The sequence below is a fragment of the Panthera onca genome, chromosome B1, assembly GCF_046562875.1.
Source record: "Panthera onca isolate mPanOnc1 chromosome B1, mPanOnc1 haplotype 2, whole genome shotgun sequence".
In the NCBI taxonomy this organism is placed as follows: domain Eukaryota; kingdom Metazoa; phylum Chordata; class Mammalia; order Carnivora; family Felidae; genus Panthera; species Panthera onca.
In genome coordinates, this window is record NC_138342.1 from 51,039,902 (window position 1) to 51,054,508 (window position 14,607).

Sequence of the window (14,607 nt, forward strand, 5' to 3'; positions counted from 1 at the left end):
GATTTGAGAAGTGGGAATATACATTGAACTTTTTGTTGGGAGCAATTACAAAGTTACACATATTGCAAGTGCATGGATACGGGAGGAAGAACAATTGTAATTGTTTTTGCAAATAATCTACCACAATCTAAATTCAAGTTAGAGAAAGGTATTGTAAACAGGGCATAAATGTTCAAGCCATGAAAAAATATAATAAAATTAATCCAAATGAATAAATTAGTAATAAAATACATTTTGAAGTAAATATAATAGACATTTATAAACCCATACATCTGAAAAATAATCGATATCAGAATTATATAATTTGCTTGACATCACTAATCATCAGGGGAATGCAAATCAAAACCACAATAAGATATCACCTCACATCAGTGAGAAACGGCTACTATCAAAAAGACAAAAAAATATATAGGTGTTGGTAGGGATGGGGAGAAAAAGGAAGCCATCACTCACCATTGGTGGAAATGTAAATTGGCACAATCACTGTGGAAAACAGTATGGAGTATCTTCAAAAAAAAATTAAAAAAAAATACTGTATCAGTAATTCCACCATTGGGCATTTACCCAGAGGATATGAAACACTAATTCAAAAAGATTTATGCATCCCTATGTTTATTGAAGCATTATTCACAATAGCCAAGATGTGAAAGCAACCCAAGTGTCCATTGATAGATGACTGGATAAAGAGGCAGTATATATATATATATATATATATATGTATGTATATCTTCTTCACCTATTTCACTCATCTCCCAACCCACCACCCCTGTGGCAACCATCAGTTTGTTCTTTGTATTTATGACTGTTTTGTTTTTTAGATTCCACATCTAAGTGAAATCATATGTATTAAATAATACATATGTATTAAATAGTACATAAGTATTATGTAATATTAAAATTAAGAGGTGCAAACATCCAGTTATAAAATAATTCATGGAGAGGGAAAGTACAACATAACCAATACAGCCAACAATATTGTAATAGTGTTGGATGGTGACAGATGGCAACTACACTTACCATGGTAAGCATTAAAGAATGGAATAGAATGGTTGACTCACTATACTGTACACCTGAGACTAATATAACACTGCAGATCAACTATAGTTTGATAATAAATTTCATTAAGAATATAATGAAAAATAATAAAGAATTTATAAGCAAAAGATACAAACCTAATAAAAACAGGCTAAAGACTCCAGTCAGCATTTAACAGTAAAGAAAACATAAATGGCAAGTCAATCTATAAAAGGATTCTTCACATAGTAATTATCAGGTAAATACAAAGTATTAGCATAGTGTGATACCATTTTATTCCATCTAGATACTTAAACATTAGTAAATTAGATCTTATTAAGTGTCAAGGAGAATATGAGCTGTGTTATACAGTGTTACTACACACATATTTGGTGTGAAATATCCCTCTGCAAGGTAGAATAAAACATCCCTTTCCTGTTGTAATAGGTATGGTCAGGTGACTTGCTTTGGCCTATGAAATATGAGTGAAATTTAAGATTGGGACAACTCTATCCATTAGATTCCCAGAGTGATATTATCATGGAGTAGAGCCACAACCATACCACAATGGATATATAATGTGAATAAGGAAGAGATCTTTTTTGTTGTAAACTCCTGAGATTTGGGTGTGGTTTGTTATGACACCATGTCCACTGATGTCCGTGCCCTTGTGTAATTCCCTTCCAGATTACTCAGGGCTTGGCTCAATGATTTCGACTGACAGGAAATCAGCAAGCATAATGCAAATAAGCTTGTTAAGTCTAGCTCTTAGAACACTGCCACCTTTTGAACTAATGTAATCTTACTTGAGGATGTGATCCCATGTGAAGACAACCTGGGGAGAAAAGTCAGCCATCTTATCCATTCCAGAAATTTGAGCAGGAACAAAATATGTAAACATAACATAATGTTAATGCAATAGCAAATGATAAAAATAATTGACCTTTTAGAGGTCAATATAGAAAAACATTTCAAAATTAATTTTATCTGTTCTTGGTACCAATATTAAATATTGATAATTTTAACTACTTATATATGCAAACATTGTACACATTTAAGTATTACTCTTAGAAACTAAATGCTACAAAATGTCATCAAGGAAAATTAAAGAACACAAATTAAATGGAACGGTATGAAGTCTTCATGTATTAGAAGGCTCAATATTAAGATGGAAATTCTCCCAATTGATCAGTAAATCAATGTAATTACACTCCAATGCTAATGGGCTTTTATTTTTTAAGATGAAAAGCTAATGTTACAATGTATATGTAAAGGCAAAGTATCTAGAATAGTAAAACCAAATTAAAAATAAAAATAAACTGGAAGGAATGATACCCCTCTTTTTGGCACTTAGAGAAAGGCTATTGTAATCAAATCATTATAGTATTAGTGAGAGGATAGATTCATAGACCAAATAAATAGATTATAAAATTCAGAAATAGACTCACTTTTAGGTAGTCAGGGTATTTTTGATAAAGATGTCAAAGTATATTGTTTAATGAAAGAAAACTTGAATGTGATTATTTTTATTAGAGTTCTACAACTAGAGTTGTAGAAAGTTAAAAAGAAGGTTAGAATTCTTGGTTGATAAAAACTAGGTTTTAAATTTGAAAAAAATTTTACTTTAAAACACAAATAGCTATTAATAGCTATTATTAAGTTCAACATCTCCTACAGTCTTCTAAAAACTTGCATTCAGAGACTACACCTTCTAGACTCCCGGAAATCATTCCCCCAGCTGTTGGAAGTGCTAGCTGCTGCCAGGACCCAGCTGAGTGCCTCTCTAAGAAATGCCCTGGGCTAAACAATCTTCACCAATGACTGGTTGTTGATGTCTAACCTAGTAGGCTCAGTGCAGAACAACTCTGTAGGGTCATGCCAATTCCAGAACCCCCCAGCTACTTTCTAACCCTCGCTCACTGGTGTTAATCCCAAGGATTGCCCCAGCAAACCCCACTGCATGCAAACCTCTAACTCCAAGTTAGACCCCCAGCGATACACATCTACAACAAATTTTATTCTAGGATACAAACTCCAAATCTCAATCCTTGTGTTTTAGAGTCACGAATTTTTTAAGCTTTTAAACTGTGAGTCAAAGACAAATTATATCTCTCCTACTCACTGTGTAAGCTTTTTGCTTTTAGACACGATGGCTTAATATTTCCTACCATTTGTTCTGAGTTACTCATGTGACTACTTAATATCACAGTTCAGTGTTTCTAGGCACACAGCCAGATTACAAGTCCAGCTATAGATTTTTAACATTATACTCCCCCAAGCCAAGTAAGCTTAAATGACTATTTAATTGAATTAATTAGGAAATTATCACTTAGTTTAAGTAACCTAATTGTTCTCAGCATTGGCAAGAATCCCAACATTTACAAACTGAATTAAATGTGATACCAAGACTAAGGCAATGTAAATTCAACTGAAAATGTTGAAGCATAAATTAAGTGTTGTTAAAAGAATTATAAAGCTGCATGCATAGATAGATAGTAGATGAAGATATATTGTATATGAACTTTAAGTACAGCACAAAACTAGAGTTGTAACTAAAATGTACATTTATCTATTGCATCTGTTATTCTTCAGAAGGTATAATTTATTTCTACAAAATCAACATCTATAATGAAGAGTGGAGTTCTTTATCTTTTCTTTTAAGAGTCATGTATATTAAATGTCATTCAACATGTGTCATATTTAAAAATATAAAATGCTTTATGAGCAGATGTGATTTTAATTTACAAAAAGGTTATTGCTCTACAGATAAATTCTATTTATTACTTTTATAAAAAACACTTGCCTTTAAAAACCTACTCATTTAATTGCTTGTAACACCAATTTAAAATCTTTAATAGCTGCGCAACACTACTTTGATTTACTTAACTATAGCTAATTTTATATATCCAGTATTAAGTATAGGTTACCACCAACATAGTATTTAGTATTTAGTATTAAGTATTAAGTATTTATATATCCAGTATTAAGTATAGGTTACCACCACCTGCAACATAATTATGAGAGAAATATCTTCATGCAAGTTTCTTTCTTTGCCTGTATGAGAGTTATACTGAGATATAATCACAAATAGGATAATAATGTACCGATTTATGGAATTTTAACAAATTTAATTTTATTAGCTGCTGACTCCAATTTTTAAAATGGCTGTGCTATTTTACACTCCACCAACCATGCATGCCATTTTCATTTCTCTATATTGCTATCATCCCTTCAAATTTTCCAAGTTTTTAACATTTTATTCTTCATCTAGAGATGAATGTGTGTGTGTGTGTAATACGATATAATGTTATATATTTTAGCATAAACTATTTTAGCATATATGATATCATATATGTATACATGTATCGTGTTTCCTAATAACTGGGGAGACTGAATATATCTTCATAGTAAATAGCACTTCCTACTTGCTTTTCATTTAAGATGTAGCCTAATTCCCTCTATTTATGAAAACTTTGTAAAAGTAATTGTTAAAATTTATATACAATCCCACTTTAAGAGCCATAATTACCTAATTAGTATTCTCTGATTTCATAGGATTTTAAATTTATTTTCTGTTATGAGGAATGCTGTGATGAGTATCTTGATATGAACTTCTTTTCTATTACTAATTATATCCTTTAGAGAGAAGAGTTGTATAATTTTGCTTACCTTTCACATTTTGAAGAGTTTATGCATATTACACACATTCATGTTACATTACTTTATGGTTATGTCCCCATTGTTAGGACTGTTTGTCTCATGGCATTTGTTAATTTTTCAGAGTTGCTAAGTTACATTTGGAGAAGGCAAGAATTGTAACTTTTGTGAGGGTCATAACTTTCAATAAGTTTTCTGGGACAACTTTTCTCATTTGTGATTACCCAAGAAGAATGTACTCCCCAATATTTTCAAAACGTTCCCTCAGAGGGGCGCCTGGGTGGCTCAGTCGGTTAAGCCTCCGACTTCAGCTCAGGTCACGATCTCACGGTCCGTGAGTTCGAGCCCCGCGTCGGGCTCTGTGCTGACGGCTCAGAGCCTGGAGCCTGTTTCAGATTCTGTGTCTCCCTCTCTCTGACCCTCCCCTGTTCATGCTCTGTCTCTCCCTGTCTCAAAAATAAATAAAAATGTTAAAAAAAAAAAATTAAAAAAAAAAAAAACATTCCCTCAGAAATATTTTTTAGGGGCAGCTGGGTGGCTCAGTTAAAGCGGCTCACTTCGGCTCAGGTCATGATCTCATGGTTCGTGGGTTCAAGCCCCGGTTGGGCTCTCTGTACTGACAGCTCAGAGCCTGGAGCCTGCTTTGGATTCTGTTTCTCCCTCTCTCTCTCTCTCTCACTCTCTTTGTCCCTCTCCCACTAGCATTCTGTCTCTGTCTCTCTCAAAAATAAATAAATATTTTAAAAAATTAAATGTATGTATGTATGTATGTATTTATTTATTTATTATAAATAAATTAATTATTTATATACACATATAAATAAATAAATATACACATACATATATATATACATATATATGTACATATACATATACATATGTGTATATATATGTATGTGTGTGTGTGTGTGTGTGTGTGTATATATAGGACAAATATCCTATCTGTCCACGACATAAAATAAATTGTAATTGAAAAAATATTATCTATTTCATTTTCCATATTCTTTAAAGAAGAAAAATTCTTGCTTACCGGTGGAGAAACTACTTCATTAGACCTAATGAATTACTAACGAAGGGTTGGGGTCTTTTCCACTGAGGCCTACGGGAGATGCCATCTGAGCAGCTCTGAAGTTAAGAGAACTGGTAAAGGCAGGAAGTTGTTCGGCAAAGAAGTAATATGGCAGCATAAAGTGAATCTCCTGTGTAATCCTAAAACTCAAAAAATTAAGTTATTTTGAATATCTTCTGACAATATCACGGTTTTTTGTTTGTCTGTTTTTGGGGTGTGTGTGTGTGTGAAAACTTGAGACCTGACCTATGCACTGCTGGGTTCATTAAGATACGTTTGTGAGGCAGAACTTAAAATATTAGGGCAAAAACCAATTCTTTAATTTTATACACTCATTGGGTGATGCTGAAGAATTGTTATTATTATTGTTGTTGTTATTATTATTATTTTGGGTGGGATATACCTATTTACACATTCACTTAATTTGCCTTTGATGTTTTGCTTTTATTTTTAAAATCCAGTCTTGTTTGTTCACTCCTATCTCATCTGTTAAAGTTAGATAAATGACATAGCCCCACACCAAAAGATAGTCTGAAAAGCCAGAGAAACCTCTCCCCTGACCTATAATGCTAAATTTTCTATGTAATAGTAAAATCCATTTTATGAAATTTCTGATAAAAAAATGTTCAGAATAAAGAATCCTTAAGGTTGTTTCAAAATAAAGGAAGATACAAAGGAAAAAGGAGAGGGAGTATAAATCCAATTCAGAAAAAAAAAATGCTATTTGTATTCTCATGAGATAACAATTTTGTAGTAATTTAATTTTGACTTGAAGAATTAAGATATTTATTCAAAAACTCTTTTAACATAAAAAGAACTAGAGGAAAGATGTTTTGTACTCTAAGTGCTATTGCATACGATATTTCACACAACAGTCATATTTGAAGAAGCTGCTCATAAAATCCTTATTTTACAAATACGGAAATAGAACATGAGAGATCTTTGCCAACCAACCCAGTACTAAAGGGGAGACTCCCCCAATGTTTCTGACTGCACATTGAACACTAATATCTATGTTATGGAATTAATTATGGAAAACTCTTTAGGAACCGATGTAACTTTATATTATGAATGTTCTATAACTTCTGAATATAAGAGAAAGATGTTAACTATATCTAAAATCAAAGCAAGTACATTTTCTATTCAGCATCCTAATAATTAAATGTTGCTTTTCTCCACTCTGAAATGGTGACATTATTTGTCAATAAAATTTGTATCTACAGTTTCTGTCCCCCCACAAAAAAATCTGTGAAAACCATCACTTTTGTTCTTATATTTTACTGAGATTAAGACGTTAGAAAAAAAGTTTACTTTCTATATGACTAGATCAAGAGTAAGACCAAGTAATGATGTTTTAAGGACATAGAATTAATTCTTTTTCAATTCATAAAAGTTATGAATTTGTTGAAGTATCACAGATTTGTAACTTAGGATCTAGGTCAAGAATTATTTTTTGACATATCTTCTTTAAATAAATTGAATATTTTATGCCCAACATAAGTTAATTTTTCAACTGAGTAGAACTCTTATAAACTTGATGTAAATAAATATCCACGTGTGGTAATTTACAATAGGAGAAAACTCTTACGAGGTTTTTATTTTTTCTTTTGCTCAGCTACCATGGATTGAGATTTCTCTGAAATTAGGCTCCAAACTGCTTTCCTATGGTCTGTTTTAAGCATCAGCCATAGCATTCAAGCTAAATGAAGTTTATATTCCTGATGAGACATTTTAAACAATTTTGTCTGCTAATATTAGTCTTATGACAAATATTTTTTCACATTGCTAGATTTATTTCTATTGTTTAAATTGTAATTTCTAAAGACAAAATAACTATATTGCCTGGTATTCTCAGTATGCTTGACAGTTTTGGAAATTTACTTTTTCAATAGGCAAGGGATTTTTTTCTAATGCTACTCAGAATTTTTTTAGTACATAATTTTTAATGTTTATTTATCTTGAGAGAAAGAGAGCAGGGTAAGGGCAGAGAGAGAAGGAAAGAGAGAATCCCAAGCAGGCTCCATGCTGACAGTGCAGAGGCTGACAAGGGGCTCAATCTGATGAACCATGAGATCATGACCTGAGCTGAAATCCAGAGTCGGACATTTAACTGACTGAGCCACCCAGGAATCCCAGGTTATTTTTTTTATTGTAATGGTATTTCTTATGAATGTGTTATCTGGTTGTCAATTCCACCTAGAATAAACAGGAAAGAGTTTGCTGTTTTAAAACACTGAAAACTTCAAGAAAATAAAGTCCTTGACCTAAGCACTGCTTTGGTTTCTATCAAATATGACTATAGAAAAAAGATTTTTTTGAAATGAAAAACAAGAAAGTCATTTAAAAAGAAAGCTTATCGAGGCGCCTGGGCAGCTCTGCCCCCTCCCCCATTCACACTCTGTCCCTCTCTCTCTCAAAAATAAACAAACATTTAAAAATTAAAAAAAAACAAAAAGAAAAATAAAGCTTATGTATCTTGATTATATAGCATTCTTACTTGTATTGTGCTAACAGCAACAACAAAAAGAAGATAGAAAATTCTGTTATTTATCATATAAAACTCCTGAATGTGTATGAAGGAACCTGAGTAAATAACACTTTGCATTCTGTGTCACAGTAGTTTATGCAGTTAATAAATCAATGAAAAATTCAATGAATGAAACACAGTGCTAACCCCTTAGATAAATATTATCAGTTATAATATTCACGCTAACTCATTGGTCTAGGCATTATTATCAGTTTACACAAATGGGGTTCAAGAAACTTAAGTGACGTGTCCAAATAATGTAGCTAGAACGTGACAATAAAGGTATAAAAGTTACAAACTTGAGTGGTCCAACTACAAGTACTGCGATATCTCTACTACACCATGTTAGCCCTCAGATAGTCTCATCCAAGTGATGTAACGATTAGTTTATATCTACACTCACCCCTGCAATGGTTGGTTAGTAAAGCCAGAAGACAAAGGATCTTCAGTACAGTCAGTGATGATAAAAGAGAAGCTGAAATTAAAGGATCAGATGACGCTAAAGTTTCTATTTAAGGAATATATGCATAATAAATAAATAAATAAATAAATACATACATACATACATACATATATAAATTTCAGACAGCATTCAAGGTTTGAAATGAAAATACAAAAGAAACTGAATCTCAAGTAGCATAAGACAATGTATACAAAGAAGGTATTTAGAAAAGAGGAATAGAATGTAAACCTGTAAGAATATGTGTATTTATTATTTTCTCCATATAGTTCCTTTTTTCCTATCCTTTTATATTATCTGACTGTGACCATGATGAGTATACTCCACTGATCATTAGAAATACATAATAGGATTCAGTCAGGACTAGTCCTTCTTGTACACTGAAAAGAACAGTCTCAATATTGACTTTTTGTATAGAAACTATTAACTATGACGAATCAAGAGCAGGGGATGGAATATTTTTGGAATATTTGTAGTGCTTAAATAAGAATATTTAAGGATATGTTTTTATTTTATTTTTATTTTTTAATACAGATACTACACTTGTCTGTATTATTTTGTGAGGCAACATCATCCATACACACTTTCCTTGTTTTAAAATACTTTCACTAACTTAAACATTATTGATGTGCTCTCAAATTTAGTTAAATGATAACACTTGTTAGTTCATGAGTGGTATGTATTTTATTTCAAGTAGATTACTTTCCTTAATAATTTGAGAATAGTTTTCTGAACAGATATTTTCTGATTACCTGTTTATACTCTCTTCTCCGTATTCAGTATATCTTTTTAAGGAAAAAAAAAAGCATTGCTGTATAAATGCAATCATTTCCCTTTAAAATTTGATGAAAATGAGCTGACTCCATTTAGAGAAAGTCACTGAATATTGTGCAATATTCTTACCTGCACTTTTTAATGCTTTTCTATTTCCATTTGAATATATACCCAAAGCTGTCATCTGAAAGAAAAAAAAAGTAAGAGAAGAAAACTCTAATGCAAAGATATAACCATTCTGTAGATACATTCAAGGATGAATAGATGATATTTTTTCATCTGGACTGATAAAGAGTATAGGAGAAATATGTTCTTTCAAGAAACATTTTCTTCTGGGCCATGTCTGCCCAGAACATTTATGATTCTCCTTTTTCTCTTATAAAGAGAAAAAATTCATGTGATGGAATTTTTTCCATAGTTCCATAATTAGGAAACATATTGTATGGGCATAACCAGTGTTTTTATTTCTGTTTTAGAATTATGAATTTCCTTTTTTCCAAATGGACGTTAACATTGGTTATCCCCCCCCCCTTTTTTTATAAACATAAAGGTACAAGAGTTAAAGCAAAGAGAATACATACTGATTAATCACTAATTTTGGATAAGTACAGATTTATGATAATCGGAAACAAACTATCTTACTTTCACTTAAGAACATTAATCCATATAAATGTAGACACAGGATTGTCCACAGTAGTTGCCAAACTTAAACTGATATCTGTCTAAAATAGCTATTCATTGGAAATGTTGGGGTCAGGAGTGAACGGTCAAGAAAGAATCCTGGAGGTGTCTTCAGTGCAAAGAGATGGTTTTTTTTATTAAAGCTTGGGGAGAGGACCTGTGGGCAGAAAGAGCTGCGCTGGGGTTGCGAGGAGTGGCTGATTTTATTCTTTCAAGTGGATGGGGGTAGGGATAGCATAAGTCTCCAAGGAAGTTGGAAGCAAGGTTTCCAGGACCTTGAGTGGCCGGGTGTTGTTAGGAAAATGTTATTTACGACTGTCAAGTAAAACCTTAGTCATGAGACGCTTCAGATATATATTGGTGGGCCATATGCTTGGAGGATGATTGCTAGCATATATCTTGAAGGATAGAGACAAAGGAAGTTTCCAAAAGAATTTTTATATATTAAAGGAAACTTACAGGATCTTGGAGGTAGGGCTAATAATAAGTTAAAGTTGCCTTTTGGCCTAGGCAAACTATTAACATTGAAGCAGTTGAGTTCCTAGAGGAAGGTCACTCTGCCTGTCTCAAGGATTTGACAATGGGCTGTGAGTTGTAAGACATTTAATTTTTCTCTTTTGCCTTTGTTCTACACATCAGCTGTCATGTCCAAATTAATGCTGAACAATAAATTAATTCAGTATAGAAAAATTATAATACATTATGATCTTGGATTTACACATTTATTCTAATTTATTACTGTTTCTGGCAATGTTTATTCCTAAATTGATATTCTTCTTTATGTAACAATATAAAGAAGCATCTATGTTCACAAGTTATATGTTGTACAACTTTCAATAATTAAATAATCAAGATTTTTTTAAACCTAAAATATATATAGGTATAATGAATGAAATGAAAATTTAATTTGTTCCTCAGGTAAGGTAGCCTCAAGAGATCTTAGATGGGCACAGAATTGTTGGGTCCATGGTTTTGGTCCATGGCCGTGGGAATCTTGGCCAGTGTAACCTCCACTTTTCATGAAGTTAACCAACAAATGTTTAGTAGGAACATATGTGTGATCAAAAAAATCCAGGTTTAATAATTTTACTGCAGTAAGGGATGATACACTGCAGGGGAATAAAGGCGGCATCTTGTTAATGGGCAGTAGAGAAAAACTCTATGTTAATAAATCACCACAATCTTGGTGGCTTAACAGAATGCAATGTATTACCTTTGCTTTCTATAGATTAGAATTCTGAATGGGCCTCACTGGGCTGGGATAAAAGTGTTGGCAACTCTGTGTTCCTTCTTGAAACATTCATGTGATTGTCTTCTCCATTCTTTTTGGTAAACTACATTCCTTGGCTTGAGACCGTTCCTCTGTCTCCTAAGCCGGCAGTCATATCTTCTCTGACACGAACTCTCTTGCTTCCTCCCTCATGCTTATAAACATCCTTGTGCTTACATGGAGAACACTGTATAATCCAAAGTCACCTTTTCATATCAAATCTTTAATTTAAGCACATCTACAAAGTCTCTTTTGCCATGTGAAGTAATATGTGTATATGTTCCAGGGATTAGTTATTGGACCTCTTGGAGGGGGTCATCATTCTGCCTAACACCAGGCCTTTTGCTGGAACTCGAGCTTTTGCTGCACTCAGGAGGATTCCATAATTAAGAACCAGTTCTGGATTGGATACTGTTAAAAAGTGAAGGAAATTCTGTCATCATGTATATATCTTAGGAATTTATTCAAGTGGTAACATGATGAAAGCAGGAACAGAGTTATCGTTTGCAAAATAAGAAGATGTTAAACAGAAAAAGAGTAATTTTATTCCCATTTCTATGCATGCAGTTATAGAAAAAGTCTTAATCTAGGTAAGAATACAATTATTGTTGCTGAACTTCCATTAAAATAATACAAAGGAAGACACTAAAACATCTAGAATGTGAATACTGCCAATGCTTTTTTACTGGGTTTGGGATTTTATCAGAGAATTGAACTGTAATCCAGTTATCTAATATATTATCTGTGAAATCATAGTTTAATGTGTTAGTTTATATAGATTTTAATAAATACATAAATAAACATTTTAAATGTCAAAACATTTACTGTCACAGATCACTTTTAGATTGCCACTTGTACAAAAATTACATTGATGAGACATGATGAGGAGAAAGTAAGTAGCATTTTAAAGGCAGTTTCAGAAGGGTGATGTTCAAAAACAGTTGGTTATAAAGTATAGTGAGACAGAAAGTTTGAGATAAAATTGTGGTAAATACTGGATCATTTTAAGTACTGGATTTCTGATAGTCCACGATAACTGAAAACTGATCACATCGAGATGAGTAGTAATTGTAATGAAAATGTTATTTAATGAAGACTGATCCAGTAGTGTCATTTGTGATAAATTAGAATGGACTCCAATAAAACACTTAGGATAATACTATAATTATGCATATATGAAGAGCTTAATGCCTTCAAAACTGAGTTAGACTGGAAAGGGAGTGACAAATGTGAGTGATATTGGAAGAGCAGAACTTTCAGATTTTGATACAAGACTGCATATGTTAGAGTAGTGGGAAAGAGAATTCAAAGGTGATTCTTCAGTTTGGGGAATAAACAGTTAAACACATGGGCATAACTATGGTTAAAGAATAAGAACAGTTTTAGCCTTTGGTTTTAGGCACATTTGGACAGCCAAATAAACTAAGTAGAAAGCTTTTGTGTGTATGTTAGGTGCTCATTAGGCAAAAGAAGAATGAGGATGTAGATATTTTAAGATATACTCACTTATTAATAAATTTAATAATAGACATAGGAGGCATACAATAAACATGATAGATATACAAAACGTGTAATCCATTTTGGAGGTGTAAGAGGTAGAGATGTCACTGGAAGGGAACATGGAGAGGCATGAGGAAAACTGGAGTCCTGAATATATCAGTAAAAAGGAATATTCAGGGGGCGCCTGGGTGGCGCAGTCGGTTAAGTGTCCGACTTCAGCTCAGGTCACGATCTCACGGTCCGTGAGTTCGAGCCCTGCGTCAGGCTCTGGGCTGATGGCTCAGAGCCTGGAGCCTGTTTCCGATTCTGTGTCTCCCTCTCTCTCTGCTCTTCCCCCGTTCATGCTCTGTCTCTCTCTGTCCCAAAAATAAATAAAAAACGTTGAAAAAAAATTAAAAAAAAAAAGGAATATTCAGGTATAGTAAAGACTTCAATAAAGCAAAGAGAAGCATGGTTGTGGAAATACCATTGGATATGTGACAATTAATTTATCTATTAAAAATAATTGCACTAAAGTTTTTAAAAATAGATTTTCTTTCTCTGCTTTTCTGTTTTGCCTAACCTAGTTAATAAATAATATCTAGCAAAATATTAAAACTGTAGAAAACTAATGGAACTAGTGTAAATTATTATAAAAAATATAGAGAAAAGTTTTCTTGATCAAAAGAAAACTGGGTAAATGGTATTAAGTTTAAACTGTCTAAGAAATAATAAAGGCCATAAAATATGAAAATTTTCATGTATTTTTGCGGATTTTAAATTGGAGGAATTTCTTGTAATTGAACAGTGTATATTATTGTGGCAGTTTTTCCAGTTATTAAAAATTTAACAATATCCAGCAAAATGAGGAGCAACAAGATAAATTGGAAAAGAGATCTTTTCATTTTATATTATCGATTTTTGTAAAAGTCTATAAACTAATGATACTGTTGGTTTCTATTTTTAAAATGTACATTCCAGGAGTGCCTGGTGGCTCAGTCGGTTAAGTGTCTGACTTCGGCTCAGGTCATGATCTCATGGTTTGTGAGTTTGAGCCCCGCATCAGGCTCTGTGCTAACAGCTCAGATCCTGGAACCTGCTTCAGATTCTGTGTCTCCCTCTCTCTCTCTGCCCCACCCCCACTTGTACTCTGTCTCTCTCTGTCAAAAAATAAACATAAAAAAAAAATTATAATGTATATTGCAAACCTTCCTTTCTGGACCTTTATGTTGTTTTCAGACTAGTAGATCAGAACAAACTCATTCCTACAAGCTCTTAAAAGCATGAAATAAAACTTTTTGCACTTTTAATCAAGTTTTGAAGGACTGATTGTCTTTTCCTTGAATTTAACCTGCCTGGGTCTCAGCACATTCTCAACAATTGCAGTCTGACTAATAAAAGTGTGTGTGATATGCAATCTTGGCAGATTTAATTGCTTTGAAGAACAATTATTTAAATTTCTTTACATTGGAAGTGATTATTAGAAGAAAGTTTCCCTTGAAAGAAGTAATAAAGTTAAAATAATATACATCTGAAGCATGAACAATTCAAAAACAACATGTTTTAAGATTATACTAAAAAGGATTAATTTCACTAATAGATTTGCCTTATTTTATCCTTACTAAAATTTGATTCTGTATTTTAAGGACTTCAAATACTGCTTTATCTTCTACTCT

General features: G+C 32.7%; 1 protein-coding gene across 7 annotated transcripts in view; it reads right to left on the minus strand.

Moving 5' to 3' along the window:
- LOC132692483 (uncharacterized) overlaps nucleotides 1–14,607 on the minus strand; it is a 176,441-nt gene that overhangs the window by 124,903 nt on the left and 36,931 nt on the right. For 2 of the 7 annotated variants that reach the window (XM_081795426.1, XM_078445128.1), the window contains exons 3-6: nucleotides 9,631–9,685; nucleotides 8,671–8,742; nucleotides 1,821–1,849; nucleotides 454–506 (exon numbers count right to left, since the gene is read on the minus strand). The exons of 3 other annotated variants lie outside the window; for them this stretch is intronic. In XM_081795426.1, coding sequence (XP_081651552.1) covers nucleotides 454–506; nucleotides 1,821–1,849; nucleotides 8,671–8,742; nucleotides 9,631–9,685 — 209 coding nt within the window. Of the gene's footprint in view, nucleotides 1–453; nucleotides 507–1,820; nucleotides 1,871–7,735; nucleotides 7,937–8,670; nucleotides 8,743–9,630; nucleotides 9,686–14,607 lie in introns of those variants that run through there. 2 more of the 7 variants (XR_013554920.2, XR_013554921.2) reach the window with 2 other exon arrangements.